Consider the following 21,246-nt stretch of genomic DNA (forward strand, 5'->3'; position numbering starts at 1 on the left):
CCCAGGCTAGTTCTAGGACGAGTGCTCAGTAAGTGTACTGCTTAAGTCCCTGTGAGAAGTGAGAATAAAGCAGAGGGTCTCACCCCCCGAAGTGGCTCACTCTGCTGCAACCATGGCAGCCGCAACCATGGGGTTGGGCTGAGGAGTCGGGTGGAGGGGGATGGTGGGGACTCAACCCACCCGCGAGCCAGGAGGGCCCCCGGGCCCTCTCAGCTGTTCTCAGCTCCCACCCAGCCCAGCCTGGGCTGTGCGGGTCAGCTGGCTCCCTCTCCCTGTCACCTGCGCTCGGCTCCCTCAGGCACTGCCATTATTAGCCTGTGAGAAGCAGGAGGTGTGAGGAGGGGGCTGTGACTTTCCCAGAATAATTCCCTGGCACAGGGCGTCCATCCTGAGCCCGGCTACTTTGCCCCTCCCTGGCTGGCAGCCGTTTCCCTGATGAGCAAATAGGCCTAGAGATGCAGAGCCCCTGAAACCCAAGCCTGTCTGACGCCAGAGCCCTCTCACCCCAGGGAGAGTGTTGTGGAGGAAGTGACAAGGACAGGGGACTATAAAATGAGAGGGCGTTCTCCTGAGTGGGATTTTCCTGGCAGAGGGAACAGCATAAGCAAGTGTCCTGACCCCGGAGCGTGGCGGGGTGGAAAGGGCAAGAGAGAGGAAGGGGGGACAGGTGCTGGGGAAGAAAGGCCGGCAGGGGCCTGGCCATCCCAAACTTTGAGGGTCACCACCGGTGGTGAGGACAAAGTGGAGTTCTGAAGGGTGGGTTGGATATTTGGTTGGGGCTTTGCTTCTCAAAAAAAAAAAAATATATATATATATATATATATATAATATAATATAATACAAAATATAACATGCATATAGGAAATTCCAAAAATCGGGTGTGGACAAGTTGAGGACGTTTCACAAACTAAGCCCATCTATGTGAGCAGCCCCCAGACCGACAAGCAGGACCCGAGGAGCCCCAGACACCCTGTCTTGTCACCCTCTGGTGACCACCATCCCAATTTCTAACGCCCTGAATTAGGTGGATCTGAATTTTGTACTTTCTGTAAGCGGAATCCTGCAGTAGGTACCTTTTGCCTGGGGCTTCCTTCACTAGCATTGTGTTTGTGATCCGCGCTGTGGCCGGTAGTTCTAATGTGTTCACCCCCGCTGTGCAGCATTCCCTGGCGTGAACACAGCACACACCACACTTTATTTTCCATTCGACTCTCAGTGGACATTTGGGGTGTTTCTGGGTTTGGGGAGTTATGAACAGTGCTGCTCAGAACACTGTGCATACCTTTGGGGTACCAGTTAGGACATTTCTCATGGAGATGTGCCTGGGAGCCAAAGCAGGGTCCCTGAGATGGCGGAGATGACAGGTCCGACCCGCCAAGCAAGCGGACAAGAGGCTGGGCACTGCAGACGTGCCTGCTGCGAGGAGGCCCCCGGGAGACTGCAGGAAACACCTGCCTCCTCCCTGAGCTGAGAGGTGGACCAGCAGGGCCCCTGGTATCGCTCTGAGCAAGCTGGGAGGTGCCCCACTCTCAGTCACTTGCACAGTCACGACAGCAAGGCAGTGCTGAATGCTCCCAGTTTATAGCTGAGGACAAGTGAGACTCCTATCCCCCCCATTTGCCAGGACATCGTACCCTACCTGCACTTGTCTGTGCTCAAAGTCCTTTAGGAAATTCCTCATCTCTGAGCCTGTCTCCCCAAAATGTGTCTGCTGCCGCCCACTGGATGGCAGGTTCATTCATTCACTTTAGACCCAGAGTTCCCTGCCAGGGCCAGACCAGGAATGGGCACCAGGGATGAAGAGTGAATGTGACCAGTGGTGCGTCACCCTCAGGGAACTCATTCCAGGGGAAGTTGTGGGACGCCTGGAGCCCAAAGATGCTGGTTACAAAGCCAAATGGTCTCGGGGCGCCTTGCTCTTGATCTCAGGGTGGTGAGTTCGAGTCCCATGTGTGGTATACGGTTTACTCAAAATTGAAAAAAAAAAAAAAAAAGACTCATGACCTCAAACTAGAAGTGGCATTTTGGTTTGAGAGGACCCATTCTAGAAGTGACGTTTTGGCTTTAAAACCTCTGGGGGGGGCACCTAGGTGGCTCAGTGGGTTAAAGCCTCTGCCTTCGGCTCAGGTCATGATCCCAGGATCCTGGGATCGAGCCCCGCATCGGGCTCTCTGCTCGGCAGGGAGCCTGCTTCTCCCTCTCTCTCTGCCTGCCTCTCTGCCTACTTGTGATCTCTGTCAAATAAATAAATGAAATCTTTAAAAAAAATAAAAATAAAAATAAAACCTCTGGGAGGAGCCATTTATTATCTGTCTCCAAGAGCAGAAGATTCTAGAAGCCAGGGTCTGGAGTTACAATTACAAGCACCAGGGTGCCAAGTCCTCGAGACAAATCGTCTGGCTCATCTCTTGTGCTGGTGGCATTTTCTGATTTCCGTGGTGTAAGTACTCTCTCCTGTGGCCACTTTCAAGCTACCACTGGGACGTTCCTGAGTGGAGAGTGGACGTGCCTGCCACACAGGCAGCTCTCACATCTGCCACTGCCCATGCAGCTGGAGGAGAGCTTGGCACACAGCAGGTGCACAGTAAATACTCGGACAACAAGTGAATGTCCTGTCCCATTTGTGTGTCCATCCGGGAGCCACTTCTGTTTTAATTCAAACTACTGTTTTTTTGAGCGCTTGGCGTGAACCACATTGTGAACCCAAAAGCACTCCGAGATCTCGCCCTCACACCCCTCCTCATGCTGTGCAAGCATCAGTCTCCTGTGAAAGAAGCCCAGAGGCTGATCATGGCCTGATGTAAATACAAACAACTCCAGAAGGACAGAGGGCGTGGCTTCAGGAGACCTGGGCATCCAGCCCGGGGATGGCCAGGGATTCACTGTCCACACTGGGGTGGTCGCCCCTCCCCTCGTGATCTCCCCTTGGATCAACAAGGGGTTTGGAACCTGTTCTCCACCACTGTGTAACGAGCCAGCCCAAAACGCAGTACCATAAAACCATCACCATTTTATTGCTCAAGATCGGCGAATTTGGCTGCGCTCAGCTGGGCAGTTCTGCTCGGGTCACTACTGGGCCTGTGTGGTCCAAGCAGCCTCCAAGTCTGGGAGTTAGCTGGGGCTGCCGGCAAGGGTGCCCACGCTCTCCTCCACGTGGCCTCCCCAGCAGAGGATCCCCGGGTCTCCTTCATGGCAGCAGCTACTTTCCAAGAGGGCGAGCCCCAGAGCTCCTGCACTCAAACCTCTGCCTGCATTGCGTTGCTCTTGTCCCACTGGCCCAAGTAGGTCGTGCAGCGGAGCTCAGAGCTGATGTAGGCAAGGCCCATACAAGGACACGGATTCCAAAACGCATGGTTTGTGGAGACCATGATTCTTAGAGTCTGCTGTCTGCCACGGAAACGGACCAGCGTTCCCCTCAGCTGTCCCAGCTCTGGTCTCTGGGATCCTGAGTTTCCTGGGACATCTTAGGCTGGGAAGGGAGTGCTCAAAGACTGATTGGGGGAGGGGGTGTCAAAAAGACCCAGGAGCCAGCTCAAAGGTGCTCCTGGTGGTCAATTTTGTGACCATTTGAGCATCTCCAGAATGACTGCAAGTGACTGTAAGTTACCAAATAAGTTTAAACTCATGAATCCATACTGGTGTGCAAAAAAGAAGGGGGAAACCTCACTGCGGAATGCTGCTGAGTAACCGAAAAATAGAATACGAAGACGTGCGATAAAATGGATGGATCTCAAAAATGTGGTTCTATATAAAGAAGCCAAGCACAAAAGACCACACACTTGATTCCATTTACAGAAATGCCCAGGAAAGGCAAGTGGAGAGAGAACATGCATGGGTGGGGTCCCGGAGGCCAGGGAATTTACTGCAACTGGGCACAAAGGGTCTTTTTGGGGTGATGGGACTATTCTAAAATTATATTCTGATTACAGTTGCCCACCTCTGTAAATTTACTTTAAAAAATAATTAAATTTGGGACATCTGGGTGGCTCAGTTGGTTGAGCATCTGACTCTTGATCTCAGCTCAGGTCTCGATCTCAGGTCACGAGTTCGAGCCCCACATTGACTCCATGTGGGGGTGGAGCCTACTTAAAAACATTTTTTTAATATATATAAATTTTTTAAAAAGGTTTTATTTAACAGGGCGCCTGGGTGGCTCAGTGGGTTAAAGCCTCTGCCTTCGGCTCAGGTCATGATCCCGGGGTTCCGGGATCGAGCCCCGCATCGGGCTCTCTGCTCGGCAGCGAGCCTGCTTCACCCCTCTCACTCTGCCTGCCTCTCTGCCTCCTTGTCATCTCTCCGTCAAATAAATAAATAAAATCTTAAAAAAAAAAAAGGTTTTATTTATTTCACAGAGTGAAACACAGTGAGAGAAAGAACACAAGCAGGGAGAGTGGGAGAGGAAGAAGCAGGCTTCCCGCGCAGCAGGGAGCCTGATACGGGACTAGATCCCAGGATCCCAGGATCATGACCTGAGCCGAAGGCAGACACCCAACGACTGAGCCACCCAGTGCCCCTACATATATATAAAATTTTTAAAAAATAAAAAATAATTAGAGCAAGTGCACTTTATAGCATATAAATTGTACCTTAATAAAACCGTTGAATGCAAACTTATTTGCCAGCATTGGAGGTAAGGATCAGGTCCTCACTCGAGTCAGCAACGGGAACAGTAAAAGAAAGCATCTGTCCTCTTCTTCAGGTGGAACTGAAGGCCACCTCCAGTCCCATCAGGAAAAGCTTTTTTTCAGAACCTTAGCAGATAATAGTTACCAGTAATATTTTCCTAGGCATGATTATGGCGTTATGGTCATGCCAGAAAGCTACCTTATTTAAGATTTTCCCGTTCAACTGTTTAGGGGTGAAGTCCATGTCCCACACTCTGAAATATTTTTTATTTTTTTAAGTTTTTATTTATTTATTTGACAGAGAGATCACAAGCAGGCAGAGAGGGGGAAGCAGGTTCCCGGTTGAGCAGAGAGCCTGACGCAAGGCTTGATCCCAAGACCCTGAGATCATGACCTGAGCCGAAGGCAGAAGCTTAACCCACGGAGCCACCCAGGCGCCCTGAAATGTTTTAGAGATGTATTTACATGATGTAAATATGGCAAAATGTAAATGAAGGATTCAAGGTGTTGGTTTGATGGGTGTCCTTTCTAGGATTTTCCTTTTAACTTTGCTGTACATTTAAAATTTTCAAAGTGAAGGTTTTTTTGAGTGCCTTTCCTATAAACCTCCTGAGGTCTGACTGTGAAAACACCCAATCTAGTTGGCTTGGATCTGGTCCATTCCTACCCGTTCCAGCCTTTGGCCCCGGCTCTACAGTGACTGAACCTCAGCCTGCCCCACCCCCCTGGCCCCCACAGCTGAGCCAAACCTGTATCTTCTAGATGCGGACTCTGGGGCCCAGAGAGAAGAGACATTACCCAGATGCTGCCTGAACTGGATCGACACCCAGGCCGTCCCCATCTGTGCCCTTAAGCACTGTGCTAACACTCCCCCACTTGGCCCCCCAAACCCGGGGGCCATCCCTGCCTTGGGACCCATTGACCCTGCCAGGCTGCCACGTGGCCCCAAGGGGGCTCACAGCCCCCACCAAGCTTCCCTCCACCTTTGCCCTCTTGGAAACTCCACCCGCTGCACCCCAAGAGCGAGTCCCCAGTGGTGGCCCAGGAAGCATATGGCCACACATGTACCCAGCAGCATGGCCACATGGAAGGGCATTGTTTTTAAACTTTTTTTTTTTTTTAAGATCCCCCGTTTGAGAGACAGAGAGAGAGAGAGAAAAGCAGATTACCCACTGAGTAGAGAGCCCGATGCGGGACTTGATCCCAGGCTGAACTCACTGAGCCACCCAGGCGCCCCAGAAGGTCACTGTTTAAATCATTTATTTGGAAGTCGATGCACACACACTCTACCACACAAAAGTTGGAAGCTGCAACAAATCCAGTGCCTGACGCAGTGCACGGACGCGTAAACAAAAACAAAACGAAGATGCCGCTCTGAGTGATTCGGGAGCAAATCAGAGAGGCCGGGGCCCCGGCCCAAAATGACATTCACAGCGCAGGGTAAGTGCAAATGAATGGAATGTGGGGCTGGAGGGGAGGAGGGCCACCCCGGGCCTCCCCACCCAGGAGGCTGCTCCTTCTGGGCACCAACCTTGGAGAGTGGGAGCCCTGGCTGGACACAGGATCCCCCAGCCTGGGGAGCAGGGGGGAGTGTGCAGAGGACTGGGCTCAGAGCTGATGGGCTGGGCCCACACCGCCCTTCTGTTTCTCCTCTCTCTCCCTGCCGGGACCCCTCTGCCATTCAGGGGCTAGGGGCCCTGGTCTGGGGAACCAGCCTCCGGAGTACAGAGACCAAGGAGGCCTCTGTGTCTCTGGGAGGCTTCTCGGCCTGAAAGGGGCAGACCTCAAAATAAAGTGTTAAGGCAATAAATAAAACATCCCACCTCTGGTGAAAACACTGTGAGATAAGTCTGCAGGGCTGACAACACCCCGCAGATGTGGGGACAATGTGGGGACAACGTGGGGACGGCTGTAGGACCAGCCACTGCCCAGCTAGAGCATTTATGTGTCGAGCCAAAGGCAAAGTGCCTGGCTTAATGAGGGCTGGGGATTCGGTCCAGCCCTGTGTGTCCTCTGACCTCCCTGACTGGTCCCTGGGCCCCCGGCCACCAATGGCAGCACAGGCAACAGGCCTGAGATAAGCCCTGGTCGGAGCCTCCAGCCCGCCCTAGCACCACCCAGGGGTTCCAGGCTCACGGAGGCAGGAGGGTGGGGCGGGAGAACCAGCCCCCCCTCCCCTGTCTGTCTTTGGTGGTGGCAAAGGGGAAAGAGAAATAACTCTCTGGCAGGACAAGGGCATGTCAGAGGACAGCATTCTGGTTTCGTGCTTGGGTTTGCCAAGGGCCCAGTCCCTGCCCAGACTTGAGGACAAGGAAAGTCGACCTGCCCTGTCCCACCCTCGGATGGTCTAGGCATGCCACTCCCCAAGGGGTTCCCCTGGCACTCTGTGGCCCCACCCTCCCTCTCTGAAGCTGTCAACATTCCGGGGTGGTGGCCGGCGGGACTGGGCAGCCGCCTAGCCCAGGTCCCTTCTGTCTAGGACATTGTGGCCTTTGCCGCAGAGCCCTGCCGCCCCATCTCCCACAGCCCCCTTCATCAGCAGCCCTGGGGTCGGGGGAGGTTTTGGGGTCCCCCACCAAGGCCATCGCAGCTCTGCATGTCCCACCTCTCCTCACAATACCACCCCCTCTCTCCCACCACCTTCCTCTCCCTCGGGCCCCGCAGGTCACTGGTCCGGCCGCCGCTTCCCCCAGGGATAGCTGAGGGCAGTCAGGTGGGCTCCCAGGGGCTCCAACCCTCTCCGAGGCAGCTGGCAGGGATTCCCAAATGAGGACGAGGGACAAGGTCAGGGGCAATCACCCTTGGCCACCAAGGCCCAGGCTCTGCCACTGCCGACGGCCATGGATCTCCCGGCCCTTCCATGCCAACCCAGAGGAGGGGAGGAACAGCCTTCTCTCTGCGCTCGCCCTCAAAGACGAGACCCAGGCGCCCCCCCTACTGCAGGCCTGCCCCCACCGCTACTGCAGCTCCCCCAGGGGCCCGTTCTCTCGGGGCAGTGCCCCGTTGACACCCACGCTGCTGGCCACGGGTGCCCCCAAGTAGCCCAGCAGGATTTCGCTGCGGCGCCGGGACAGCTGCAGGATGTCGTCTGCCAGCGCCGGCACGGACGTGTAGCGCACGTTGTCCAGGTCGAACATGTCCCGCAGGTACTGCACGATCTGGTGCTGGGGGCCAGGCTGGCGTCAGCCGGGGCTTTGGGCCCCGCTCCCCTGCACAGACGCCCTCCCGACCGCCCCAAGCCCCTCCCGGGCTACCGGAGCACCAGCCCGTCCATAGGCTCCGCACCCCACGCTGTGCTTGCTGCAGACCCACGTGGGTCAGGCTCTCCCCGGGCACCCCCCGCGCACCCAACAGCCCAGGTGGGCCACGCCCCCTGTTTACCTTGAAGAAAGCACAGACTTCTGCGAGCTGGGGCTTGGGTCCAAGGAAGCCGAAGGCTAGGACGGGGCTAACGTGCTCCGATACGGAGTAGAAATGAGAGATGAAGCCATCGGGCACCTGGAAAAGTGGAGAAGCTGAGAGCTGAGACGCCGGCAGGGGGAGGCAGCCAGGCCCAGGGGGCCTGGCGAAGAGCTGGCTCAGTTGAGGGCTTGCTGGGTGACCCCAGGCAAGCAATAGGGGCTTTCACCTCTGCAGAACGGGGGTAACCTCGAGGCTACTGGGAGGACTGCATGGGGAGGGGGCGGGGTGGGCTCAGCACAGGAAGTGCCCAGTGAACTCGGCAGTGGCGGCTGGTATTTGCCGGGCAGCCGAGCCTGGCTGGCAGAGGGGAGCCATGGATCGCAGCCTAGATAGAGCAGCCAGTCGCCGCCTGGGGGAGCAGATAACAGCAGCCTGGAGGTTGGAGGGAGGCTGCTCTGCCTGCTCCCGGGGCGCCCTGCCCCCACCAGATGCCTCGACCAAGCCAGGCGCCTCCCCTCCCTCAAGGATGCCCTTTCCCCTGTGAGTCCTCCCCCAGGTCCTGCTGGCCCGTGCTGTGCGGGGTCCCAGGGAGGAGAGGAAGCACAACTATGTGCATCTTTGCGGTCCTCCTGGTCAAGGGACAGAGAACAGCAAGACGGGGGGCCAGTGCTGTGGCGGAGGACAGAGGTACAGCAGAGCCTGGGGGCTTAGCAAGATGTCCCTGCACCAGCCCCATTCCTCTGACCACCCCTCCCCACGCCAGCCTGGCCCTAGAACAAGGGCTAGTGCACACCCAATGGTCATCTGAGGTGGGGGCCACGCCCGGGGCCCGAGGGGGTCACTCACCATCAGCAGTCTCCTCTTGGCTTTCAAGACTGACCAGCAAGCAGTGGCCAGAGCCTAAACCAAAGATGGGACCCCGGCCAGGTTTCAGAAGGCCAGGCCATGGCTGCAGCCCCGAGCTATGTCCCCTAGCTCCCATCAGCCCAAGCAGGAAGACGGGGCTTGGTGCCTCCGCTCTGTTGCCTCCCGCCCCTCAGTCCGGCACTGGCCACACCTAACCCGGAATCCTGATGCCAACCCTCATGGCTGCAGGCCTCTGCGCTCACCACGGAACTTCCCCAGACCTCAGTTTCCTTCTCTGTAAAATGGCCACGACCCAGCACGCCCACCTCATTCAGAGGTTGTGCAGACCCGCAAACTGCGTAAAGACCAGCCCCAGGTCACGCCTGCCCCACGGGGCCCACATTCAACATCTCCCGCTGTTCCTTTTTCTTTCCTATGTCTTAACTCAGTAAGATGCATTGACATGGGGTAGAATTAATGGAGACCACGATGCAGAAGGAAAACGCCCACCCTGCGGGTTCTGAACGGGCGCAGAGAACAGCAGGGTCCCCTGGGAAGCTGGTCCAAAGCAGATACCTGGTCTGCCGAGGTTTGGGAGCTGCACGTCATGCGGGCAAGGGGAACCTGCCCAGAGCAATGACTGCTGCCTGACGAGGGGAGGCGGGGGGGGGCAGGCTTGGTGCCCAAAGCCAGGGAGGGAGGAGAGCAGAGTCTGGGCCAAGGCATGGGGTGATGTGAGTGCATGTTGGACGCGGAGGGCAGCCACCCACCGTCTCCTTGAAGCTGTCTGACAGCCACCGGTTCCTCAGGACAGCGAGCACCGAGGATGGGGGGTTCTCCAGGTCCTCAAAGGCGTCCATGAGTATGAAGTCCAGCACAATGTCAAAGAAGCTCATGCACACCACCTGTGAGAGGGCAGGGATGCTCTGAAGGCTGCAGGCCCACTGTCCGGATGGGAAGACCGAGTCCAGAGAGGCGCGGGCGCGTGGGGGCCTGGGTGGGAACACACGGGTGAGTGGCCACATCTCCGGGCCACAATGGGGCACAGCTGGCAGAGCCTGGGCCCGCAGCAGGGCAGGACCCGAGGGCCAACAGCAGCGACGGGCCCATCTCAGGCCTCGGAATTAATGTGGAGCTCCGCACAGGCACCCCCTCCCGTCAAGGATCTCAGGTATGAGGGACCCCGTGGCCCCGGGGCTCAGCATAAACCGACTCACCCCACGGCCCTCCAGCTCCAGCCGCGTGGTAGCCCAGGTCTCGGGCCGTAGGGCATAGCCCATCATCTCCTCGTAACTCTCCAGGAAGCCTTTGGGGCTCTGTGGGGAGAAGCACAGCCCGTTGTGGTCATGAGAGAGGCTCCAAGGCTCACCTGGGCGAGATCCACAGGAACAGGCAGAACAGGCCCGTGGAGGGACGAGCCAAGGTGGGGCTGAGGTCGATGCTGGAGCGGCGGCCATCGAGAAAATCGGGCAAGACGTGTCCTCTGACCACCGCAGTGTGCCTCTCAGAGACCAGGACCTCTCTGGGAGAGATCCAACAACGGCACACCCCACGACATCTCACACCAACTCACAACCGAGCGCCAAACGCCGCCCGGGAGATGCACGCACTCGGCAGCGTGCACTCACTTTGCAAAGATGCATGAGGACAGGAAGCTGAGTCAAGCAGCCAGAGATGAAAATCTTCGTGCCCAGGGTGTCCCTGATGAAGCGGGAGAAGCTACGGCCCACACTCGTGGGCCTGCTCTGAAGGAGTCAGTGAGCTCACGCACGCAACACCATCAGTCCAGCGCCTGGACCTAAATGACCAACAGTGTCTAAGACCTACCGCTGCTGTTGGCGCACGGATACATCCTACGCGCTCTGGGGCCGGGAGCTGGAGCTGGGGCGTGTGACAGGACGTGCACACGCAGGGATGTGCACACACAGGGGTGTGCACGGGCGGACCTGGGAGGCTGGGGTGGGCCACGGTCTTTCCTCACACGGATCAACATATCTAACTTGTGGTACTAAGAGGGACAGCCCACCAGCACACCCACTCTACAGAAAGGCACGCTGAGGCTTTGGGACATCAGTGATGTGGCCGAGAGCCAGGCAGGACGCAGCTGACACAGAAGAGCACAGGCAGGTTGATGCCACTTACACAGAAGCCTGGGGAGAGGAGCCACGAGACAGGTGTTCACCAATGGGAACGTGGTGCAGCAGGGGACAAATTTTCTTTTTGCTTTTATGTGTCTGTTGGGTTTTGCTAAAATGAATATTTTTGTAATTAAAAAAAAACCCTATTTTCATTAAGTTTTGAAGAGAATTTGCTAGAATGACCCCAGACCATGCCTTAATCCCTGAGCCTCAGTTGCTTCACCTGTAAAAGGGGACGATGAAGATGAGGGCTGCTGGCCCAGCACGTCTGACACGCTCTCCCCAAGTCCCCAGGACACGCTCACGTACACGTTAGGTGAGGAGGCTCGGGGAGGGCGCAGGTCTGGCCCATGGACACGCAGCAATGACGGGGGCTGATCTAGCAAGAGCCTGGGTGCTGCCCACAGAATGAGCACCCTCCCGGCAGAGGGCAGGATGGGGTGAGGGTTCACCCTGGCTCCACCTGCCTGCTGGGGTCCCAGGGCTGAGTGCAGGCCCCGCCCTCGAGAGCTGCCCCCCAGCTCTTCATGAAACCTACATCCCACACTGGGATGAGCGAGGACAGCCGCGCCTCCAGGCCCCTGGGGGAGGGCCACGGAGCACGGACACCTGCTAAGCGCTTGGTACCCACTCCGCCCTCACCTGCCCTTCCTTCACTTGTTCACTCCTTCCCCGTGTTGGGAGGCCCCAGAGAACAGGCCAAGGGCTAGGCTGAAGTCAGGCCAACCTGGGTTCAAATGCCAACTCTGCCCTTCCCTGGCTAAGGGACCCGGGCAAGCCCCTGGCCCTCCCCTTATCCACCGAGTGTCTCCTTATCCACCGAGCAGAGACTGTGGTCAGGACCAAATGATCAGCTAGAGGTAAAGACACATGATAAAGCACTGGGCTCGTTGCTGGGTCAACAGCAGCTTCTGGAAGAATAATCAGGAACACTTAGGGAGCACCTGCCCCGCGCCAGGCCCTGGGCCGGGCACACACCTGTGCTGGGGCAGCTGTGGTCCTGGCCCTCGGGGAGCTTGGCAAGTAGTGAGAGAGAACAACCTGCCAACAGGATGACGGGTGATGGGGCGGCGCTGCAGCGTGAGCCCGAGGACTCTTGGCAAAGCCCTCCTGGGGAGACAGATGGTTAGCAGGAACTTAAAAGACGGGGAACCCAGGAGAAGGGGAAGGAATGGGGACCAGGAAGCTTCCAGACGCTGGTGTAAGTTCTACTTCCTAGCTTGGGTGCTGGGTACGCAGGGGTTCACCTTTCCACTCATTAAATCCTATAAATACACTTCATATTCCCACGTGTGTCTTTACAGCAGAGCAGCTGACAACGGCTCTGGGCAGCAGTGTTCCTGGCACAGAGGGACCAGCGTAGGCGAAGGCCCAGACTGGGGAGAAAGTCTGGTACAGGTAGACAGTAAGAGCCTGAGCCCTTCGGGGCACCCAGGTGGCTCGGTCAGGTAAGCATCCAACTTTGGCACAGCGGGCTCCCCGCTCAGTGGGGAATCTGCCTGTCCCTCTGCGCCCCCCCCCCGGCCATTTGCTCTCCCTCTCTCAAATAAAAAAAATCTTTAAACATAAATAAATAGGGCGCCTGGGTGGCTCAGTGAACCGGTTAAGCCTCTGCCTTCAGTTCAGGGTTCAGGTCATGATCTCAGGGTCCTGGGATCGAGCCCCCACATTGGGCTCTCTGCTCGGCAGGGAGCCTACTTCCCCCGTCTCTGCCTACTTGTGATCTCTCTCTCTCTGTGTCAAATAAATAAATAAAATCTTTTTTAAAAAATAAAATAAGGGGCACCTGGGTGGCTCAGTGGGTTAAAGCCTCTGCCTTCGGTTCAGGTCATGATCCCAGGGTCTTGGGATAGAGCCCTGCATTGGGCTCTCTGCTCGGTAGGAAGCCTGCTTCCTCCTCTTTCTCTCTCTGCCTATCAAATAAATAACAGTTTTAAAAGACAGTTCTCTGTCTGTCAAATAAATAAATGAAATCTTTTTTAAAAATAAATTAATTAAATTAAAATAAATAAATAAAACCTGAGCCCTTCAGTCTGGACAGGGCAAAGGGTGTGTGGCAGCCAGCCACGAAACAAAGTTTGGTCTTTCCCTCAAGGGCAGTGGGAACAAGGGAACATTTTCAGGCAGTTGGGTGATGTGGTCAGAGGCGTGTTTTATTTTTTATTTACTTGTTTTTAGAAGTTTATTTAAGTAATCTCTGCCTCCAAAGTAGGGCTTGAACTCATGACCCCGGGATCAAGAGTCTCATGTTCCTCTGACTGAGCCAGTCAGGGGCCCCCAGAGGTGCATGTTAGAACCACTAGCTGGACAGGTGAGGTGAAAAGGACTCAGGGGAGAGGTGTTCTCAGGGGCTTTGCTCCAACAAGTGGCCTATAAACGTGAAAATTCACACAGCCTTATTAATAATCAAAGAAACATGAAAGGATGCATAACATACATTAAAAGGGTTACTAACGTCCAATTACCAACGCCTTACATTTGATGTCACATAAGGACACACTCGATTACGCTGCTGGCTGGCAGGGCATTTCCGAGAGCAGACTGGCAAAACCCAGATGTGCCCGAGACATCGTACTGCCACAGCTGGGCTCTACCCCACAGAAAACCACAGGTCCCTAAAGAGGTCCCTAACAGACGGATCGTAATAGCGGTGCAACAGTGGAAAATCACAACCCAAATGGCCCTTGGCCTCAGGACCAGCTGAACCACGGCGAGCCTGCCCGAGGGAGCACTATGCAATCAGTAAGAGTGACTGCATCTGCCAACATGAGCCGGAGAGACAAGATATACTCTTACACAACAAAACACAGCTGCAGAACAGTCTGTAGGGAACTTAGGAAATTAAATAACCATGTTCAAGGTTAGTCTGTGAAACCGGGGAGGAGAAACAGCTGACTGGGGTGGTAGCTTCCCCTGGCAGGTTCAGGGAGGCCTTCTAAGGTTTGCATTTTGGGAGTCGCTGAACTGTATAAAACTGAGTGACCGTATCATCAGAAATAAGAGCAACACAGAACGGTATTTTTCAGAATCAGCACAGGAAACCCGCCCCCAAGCTTTTCCCAGCCCCCCCACCCCCGAGCTTTCAGGATGAAGTCAAAGCTCCTCAGTTTGCTTTCAGATTGGGCTTTTTTTTTTTTTTTAGATTTTTATTTTTTTATTTATTCGACAGATAGAGATCACAAGTAGGCAGAGAGGCAGGCAGAGAGAGAGAGGAGGAAGCAGGCTCCCCGCTGAGCAGAGAGCCCGATGTGGGGCTCGATCCCAGGACCCTGAGATCATGACCTGAGCCGAAGGCAGAGGCTTTAACCCACTGAGCCACCCAGGCGCCCCTGGGCTTTTTTTTTTTTAAGATTAATTTATTCAGGGCGCCTGGGTGGCTCAGTGGGTTAAAGCCTCTGTCTTCGGCTTAGGTCACGATCCCCGGATCCTGGAATCGAGCCCTGCATCGGGCTCTCTGCTCAGCGGGGAGCCTGCTTCCCTTCCTCTCTCTGCCTGCCTCTCTGCTTACTTGTGGTCTCTGTCAAATAAATAAATAAAATCTTAAAAAAAAAAAAAGATTTATTTATTCATCTGAGAGAGAGACAGAAGGCGTGAGTGCGAGTGGGGTGGTGAAGGGCAGGAGAGGAAGCCCAGTCAAGGGTTCAATCCAATGACCCGGAGATCATGACCTGAGCCGAAATCAATAGACAGATGCTTAACTGATCGAACCGCCCAGGCGTCCTGGGCTTTTTTTTTTTTTTTAAACAGAACCAAATAAAAGTTACAAAAGTTAAAATTTAAAAAGCCAAGGTAGGCGCCTGGGTGGCTCAGTGGTTTAAGCTGCTGCCTTCGGCTCAGGTCATGATCTCAGGGTCCTGGGATCGAGCCCCGCGTTGGGCTCTCTGCTCAGCGGGGAGCCTGCTTCCCCTCTCTCTCTGCCTGCCTCTCTGCCTGCTTGTGATCTCTCTCTCTGTCAAATAAATAAATAAAATCTTAAAAAAAATAAAAATAAAAATAAAAAAATAAAAATAAAAAGCTAAGGTAGGAAGAAAACCTGAAAAAAGCTACCTTCTCGGCTTTGGTCATCAGGCCCGTCACCATCTGCCGGCCAACCTCCCCGAAGAAAAGTTGGTTGCTCTTGTCTTCTAGAAGACCCTAAGGAATGAGGAAGGGAGGGGAGCGAGCTGGCAGCAAAGTCCGTATAATGGGGCGGACCCATGACCCATCTGTGCAGGGGAGGCAGGTGTGCCCGACGGCCCCCCAGCCCCGGCTCTGTCCTCTCCAGGTGCCCCCGACACCCACCTCGAAGGCTTGCCGCACACAATGCAGCTTGGCCAGAAAGTCCTGGTCACTGTAGCAGCCTAGCAGCTCAGTCCTGAGGAGCAGCACAGTCAGTCACGCCGGGGTCGGGGGGAGCCCTGAGTGGTCCTACCTCAGACGGGCAGTACGACCATGGGCGAGTGCCTGCCTGCCTCTAGGCCTCGGTGCCCCCCAGACCGAAGGGAAGAGGCTGACTGGACACACAGAATCTCTGAGGGCGTGTTGTCCTCAGTGGCACTGAGCACAGCTGGCGGGTCTGGGCCCTGGGAGTTGGGCTGTCCTCGGGCTCCTTCAGGCCCCAGCTGGCCACGGATGCTCTTGGGCAGAGGACTGGAGTGACCCATCTGCTCCCTGCTGTCACCCCTTCTGGGGCAGCTGCAGGACCCCCTGGGCTGGCTCCCCTCATCCACACCGGGGAACCAGGACTCTCAACCTTATTTTCAGTCAGCGAACTTTAAACACATGTACTTCAACCCGGAGTCATGGCCAAAAGCTGAGTTCTCTGAGTTCCACATCGAACAGCAAAATTAACTTAAGATGGATTCAGAAACCTAAAAATGCCACAGATGTGGACGCCGAGGCCGAGGCGGGTGAGGCAACTCGTCCAGGGCCACATGCTCTGAAGAGACAGAACTTGGAAGGAATCAGGTCTGTGTGTCCCCGGGGCCCGGCTGCAGGGCCACGGCGGAGACAGATTACTTCAGGGCATGGCTTTGGAAGAAAACCCACTGCATTTCTGTGGTTAGATCCCTGTGATAACTTAGAATAAGTAGAAACAACTATTATTTCACTAATTAATTATATTAATTTGCGGTTGTTAGTTGTAGGCCTGCCTGTCTTAGAACTCCAGGCCTTTCTAGACCCTCCCTGGCTGGGCCAGGAGCCTCCGCCGGGGCCCTGCCGGCCTCTCTGGCCTCCGGTCGCAGGGGGACAGGGCCCGCCCCACCTGCCCCTGCTCCCCGCCTCCTCCCCACACACTCGCCTGAGGGTCCGGCATGGCACCCTGCCCTCCTTCACCAGCTGCAGGGCCTCTTCGTAAGCGGCAGCCGGCCTGGAGAGTGGGATCAGGTCATCTCCCGCCTGCAGGGACTCAAAGAGCTGGGGGAAGGCACACAGGAAGAGGAAGGTGGGGTCACCGCCTAGGGAGCGTGGGTGCCTGCCCAGGGGACACTGACCCAACAGGCAAGAGGCCTCGATCTGAGTCCAGCGCTGACCCTCCACGTCCCCACCTCCGCCAGGGGCCTGACCCAAAGGGACCATCGACTGGACAGGTGCCCACATCTTCTCACGCCAGGCAGGTGGCTGGGCCTGACACACGTGGCCATGGCAGGAGACTAATGCCAAGCCGTGGGCACGCGGTGGACGACGGGAGAGGTCGGCATGCGCCGGGGCCACGTGGGTGGAGACCCCGGCCCTCCCCCACAGGACCCAGGACCCCTGGCTTCTCACGCCTCCCTGTCTCCAGCCAGTGCGTGGGGTCCCTGGGGAGCAGCACTTGTGGGGACTGCCAAATTTTGCTCCTGTCAGAGGAAATGCCTTCACTTTCCCATGACCCAGGGCTCATGGTGACAGTCCCACAGGGCCCGGGCTCCACTCTCCCCGCCGCCCTCCCTCTCTGCCCCTCGACCCCACCCCCCCTCACCTCAGTAGCGGAGAAGAAGGAATCCTCGGAGGTCAGGCTGTCCTCATCGTCCGCCCGTAGATGCAAGGAGCCCTCGGTCAGGGGCAGCATGAGGGTCCGCTCTGGCAAGAGCAGGAAGAGAAGGGCTGAGCCGAGACTCCGAAATCACCGGGCTTTTTGGAACGCGCGCGCGCAAAGCGACCGACACCTGATTATGGGCTGCCTGGGGCCGCCGATCGCACGGCTGCCGGTACTGAACACATGCGCGAGAAGATTCTGGGCTCAGCGCCTCAAACGACAGGCTTCTTTCGATGTTCCGGTACCGCTGGAGGTGGGCACAGTCAGCTGTGGAAGTGGGCTGCTGAGGGGGCCTGCCGACGGCCACAGCGCCGCACCCCAAGGCCCGAGGGCTCCTGAACCCTGCTCAGGCAGGCTCTGCCGTACTGTGTGGCCCTGCGCGACCGCACTCCCCTCTCTGACAAACTGAAACTTAACCACTGATGACAGAGAGCTCAAGGAACGCATCGGTCGTGGACTCGGTGTTTCTAGCCTCGTCTACTCAGGGGCTGCGGGGCTCTGGGCCTTCGGGGCTTTTAGGAAAGTTCTGTCGAACAGAGAACCAGAGGCCATGGCCTTAAAGGCCCCACCAGCCTTCTCTGCCACATGGGGAGGCCAGAGGATGCAGGGCTCCTCGCTGCGGAAAGCCACTGGGGACAGGCCGTGGGAGGATGCGTCACTGTCAAAGGCCCTCGCCAGGCCTGTGTCACCACTGGCTGAGCTGGACAGCTGGACACAGGAGTCGGATGCTCCCCCCCCAGAGCTGACAGCACCCAGAGAAGGGTCCTGGGGTCCACTCACTGCACGGGGTGCAGCACACCGGGGGCACCAGAACACTGGCTGTCCGGCCAAACAGCTTCATTCTCTCTCCCTGATGTCACGTGCCTTGACCTCAGTGGGGTTGGGGGGACCAACAGTAAGACCTGTTTGCAACTAACCTCCAGATGGGCCATCCCTTCTGCCCGCCTGGTACCCACCGAAGAGGGCTAGAACCCGTCAGGGGAGATGCTGAAACACATGCCTGAAGGCCTGCTCCCGAAGGGATGGGCCAAGGCACAGTGGCCGGGGACTCCCGGGGCCTCGCCAAGCCCTGCTCCTGCCTACCACATGGAGAAGGACACTCCAGCACCTGGCTGGCTCTGCTAGTACAGCATGTGACTCTCAGTCTCGGGTTGGGGCTGTAGAGATGACTTAAAAATAAAATCTTGAGGGCGCCTGGGTGGCTCAGTCGGTTAAGCGGCCGCCTTGGGCTCAGGTCATGATCTCAGGGTCCTAGGATCGAGTCCCGCATTGGGCTCTCCGCTCAGTAGGGAGTCGGTTTCTCCCTCTCACTCTCCCTCTGTGCTCTCTCTCTCAAATAAAGGAATAAAATCTTTAAAAAAATAAGACAAGATAAAATCTTAAAACACAGGGGCGCCTGGGTGGCTCAGTGGATTAAGCCGCTGCCTTCGGCTCAGGTCATGATCTCAGGGTCCTGGGATCGAGCCCCGCATCGGGCTCTCTGCTCCACAGGGAGCCTGCTTCCTCCTCTCTCTGTCTACCTCTCTGCCTACTTGTGATCTCTCTCTCTGTCAAATAAATAAAAATTTTAAAAAAATTTAAAAAAAAATCTTAAAACACAGAAACAAAACAAAACAAAGCTTCTGTCCCTTAAGGCCTGTTCCCCATCTACGTATAAGGCACCGATCGAATGAGGTCCAAAGGCTCTGAGGACTCGGAGGGAGCCACACCCCAGTTCCCCTGCCACCTGCTACCTCCGCCCTGTCTCTCAAGACCCGTCCCACCCCAGCCTGCAACGAGGCCAGCTCACCAAGGTCCAGCAGCACGCTGTCGGCCGGGAAGGTGGACCCAAACTCCTCCTGCAGGTGGTAAGCCCGGTGTAGCAGGGACTCCAGCTTCTCTGCAAACTCCCTTCGCTGGGACTCTGGCTGGAATTAAGACAATGAACATCAGCTCGGGCCCTCCACACTCCCCAGGCAAACGGTCCCCCCTCACCAATGATGGCGGCGGGAAAGGGGAGCAGGATCTGGGACCCAGCAGCAGGAGCACATGTCTAGAGCGGAGCTGCCCAGCATAGGAACCACCAGACACAGATGGCGAAGGAGCCCTGGGAATGTGGTCTGTCCCAATGGACATGTCCCCTAAGTATAAAGACACACCGATCAAAAATACCTAGTACCAAGAAACCACGAACAAAAATACTCTAAAACATCGCGGGGCGCGTGGGTGGCTCACTCAGTGAAGTGTCTGACTCTTGGTTTCGGCTCAGGTCATGATCTCAGGGCCGTGGGATCGAATCCTCCATCAGGCTCTGTGCTCAGCAGGAGTCTACTTGAGCTCGGCTCTCTCCCTCTGCCCCTCCCCATTGCAAGCGTGCGCACGTGCAAACGCACTCTGTCTCAAGCAAATATTTAAAAATAAATAAAATAAGGGGTGCCTGGGTATCTCAGTCGGGTAAGCATCTGCCTTCAGCTCAGGTCATGATCCCGTGGTCCTGGGAGCAAGTCCCACGTTGGGCTCCCTGCTCAGCAGAGAGCCTGCTTCTCCCTCTCCTCCCTGTTCATGTTCTCTCTCACTATCTCTGTCTCTCTCTCTAATAATAAATAAATAAAATATTTCAGTGATGTTCCACATTGATCACATGTTGATATGGTAATATTCTCCATATACTAGGTTACATAAAATGCCTTGTTAAGGAACGCCTAAGTGGCTCAGTCGGTTGAACGTCTGACTCTTGATCTGAGCTCAGGAGTCATGAGTTCAAGGATCTTGGAGTCATGAGTTCAAGGCCCACATTGAGCTCTACACTGGGCATGGAGCCTACTTAAAAGAAATAAACAAATAATAAAATGTATTATTAAAACTGATTTTACCAGTTTCTTTTTTGCTTGTTAGTGTGGTCTCTAAGAAATTTTAAATGAGCTATGTGGCTTCCTGCTGAACAATGCTGACCTGGGCTCTGGCCCCAGCACCACCAGCTCCAAATGCTATGACCTCAAGTAAATTACTTCCTCATTCTAAGCCTCTGTTTCCTTACCTATCAACTGAGATGAGAGTACCTACTTCCAGGATTTTAGGGAAAACATGAAGGAGAGAAGGTATGCAGAGCTCTTCACGCAAGGCTGGCCCATGGTGATGACCAGTAAGTGTTGATTATTATAACCATCATTATGATATAATATATAACATATATAACACATAAACTATAATATGTAATATATAACATGTAACGTACATATATAACATAGCGTGTACGGATGATAACAAGATCATTATAATAAAAGCACAGTCAGGATCCCAGAAAGAGCTGGGTTCAAATTCCACTCTTTTTTTTTTTTTAAAGGTTTATTTTTATTTCTTTGACAGACAGAGATCACAAGTAGGCAGAGAGGCAGGCAGAGAGAGAGGAGGAAGCAGGCTCCCCGCTGAGCAGAGAGCCCGATGCGGGGCTCGATCCCAGGACCCTGAGATCATGACCTGAGCCGAAGGCAGAGGCTTTAGCCCACTGAGCTGCCCAGGCACCCCCAAATTCCACTCTTAATATGAATCGTGCGTGCTTGGGAAAGTGTTGCATTTCCAGGCTGGTATGCGCCAAGCAGGAGGCACCGAATCTTTGATCCCAGCAGCTTCTCGGCCAAGGGGCCAGGCATAGGTGAGCCCAACTCCATTTTCTACCAAGGCTGCCAGATCCTGCACCTGTATGTAACCAGACCCCAGGGAGGAGCCGAAGGCCAGCTCAGGCCTGAGGCCTCTGGGGACAGAGCTGAAGAGCTCAGAAAGCAGGGCAATGCTGGAAATGGTTCTTGCACGAAGAGCTCGTCTGGGATCGGGCACCTGCTGTTCAGCCTTGCAGCATCCTTGAAAGCAAGCATGGCTGTGACCCCGATTCACAGAGAAAACGCAAGGATGTTAAGTGGCCCAGCTCACTCAGCTAGCCCCCCAGCAAGGCTCATGGAACGCCGGGACCCCTGGCCGCTCTGCTCAATTCCCTGCCAGCGCGGCCGGCACAGCCCCATAGCTTTGGAAAAGGTCTGCGTACTCTGTCAAGTGGCCTCAGGTTAGGGACCGGTGTCCTGGATGTCACACCCAAAGCGCAAATGACAGAAGAGAAAAGATACACTGAACTCATTTAAATTAAAAACTTCTGTGCTTGGCGCCTGGGTGGCTCAGTGGGTTAAAGCCTCTGCCTTCTGCTCAGGTCACGATCCCAGGGTCCTGGAATCGAGCCCCGCATCTGGCTCTCTGCTCAGCAGGGAGC

At 55.6% G+C, this 21,246-nt stretch overlaps 1 protein-coding gene across 3 annotated transcripts in view; it reads right to left on the reverse strand.

Moving 5' to 3' along the window:
* Positions 1-4,962: 4,962 nt before the first annotated feature.
* The window catches only part of MIGA2 (mitoguardin 2), a 28,286-nt gene continuing 12,002 nt past the window's right edge, over positions 4,963-21,246 (reverse strand). For 2 of the 3 annotated variants that reach the window (XM_046022597.1, XM_046022596.1), the window contains exons 7-16: positions 18,799-18,916; positions 16,953-17,053; positions 16,293-16,408; positions 15,293-15,365; positions 15,059-15,145; positions 10,091-10,189; positions 9,644-9,778; positions 8,874-8,927; positions 8,007-8,123; positions 4,965-7,789 (exon numbers count right to left, since the gene is read on the reverse strand). In XM_046022597.1, coding sequence (XP_045878553.1) covers positions 7,583-7,789; positions 8,007-8,123; positions 8,874-8,927; positions 9,644-9,778; positions 10,091-10,189; positions 15,059-15,145; positions 15,293-15,365; positions 16,293-16,408; positions 16,953-17,053; positions 18,799-18,916 — 1,107 coding nt within the window. In that variant the 3' untranslated portion in view covers positions 4,965-7,582. Of the gene's footprint in view, positions 7,790-8,006; positions 8,124-8,873; positions 8,928-9,643; positions 9,779-10,090; positions 10,190-15,058; positions 15,146-15,292; positions 15,366-16,292; positions 16,409-16,952; positions 17,054-18,798; positions 18,917-21,246 lie in introns of all 3 variants that reach the window. The other variant, XM_046022595.1, reaches the window with a different exon arrangement.

The sequence above is a fragment of the Meles meles genome, chromosome 11 (assembly GCF_922984935.1).
Source record: "Meles meles chromosome 11, mMelMel3.1 paternal haplotype, whole genome shotgun sequence".
Taxonomy (NCBI): Eukaryota; Metazoa; Chordata; class Mammalia; order Carnivora; family Mustelidae; genus Meles; species Meles meles.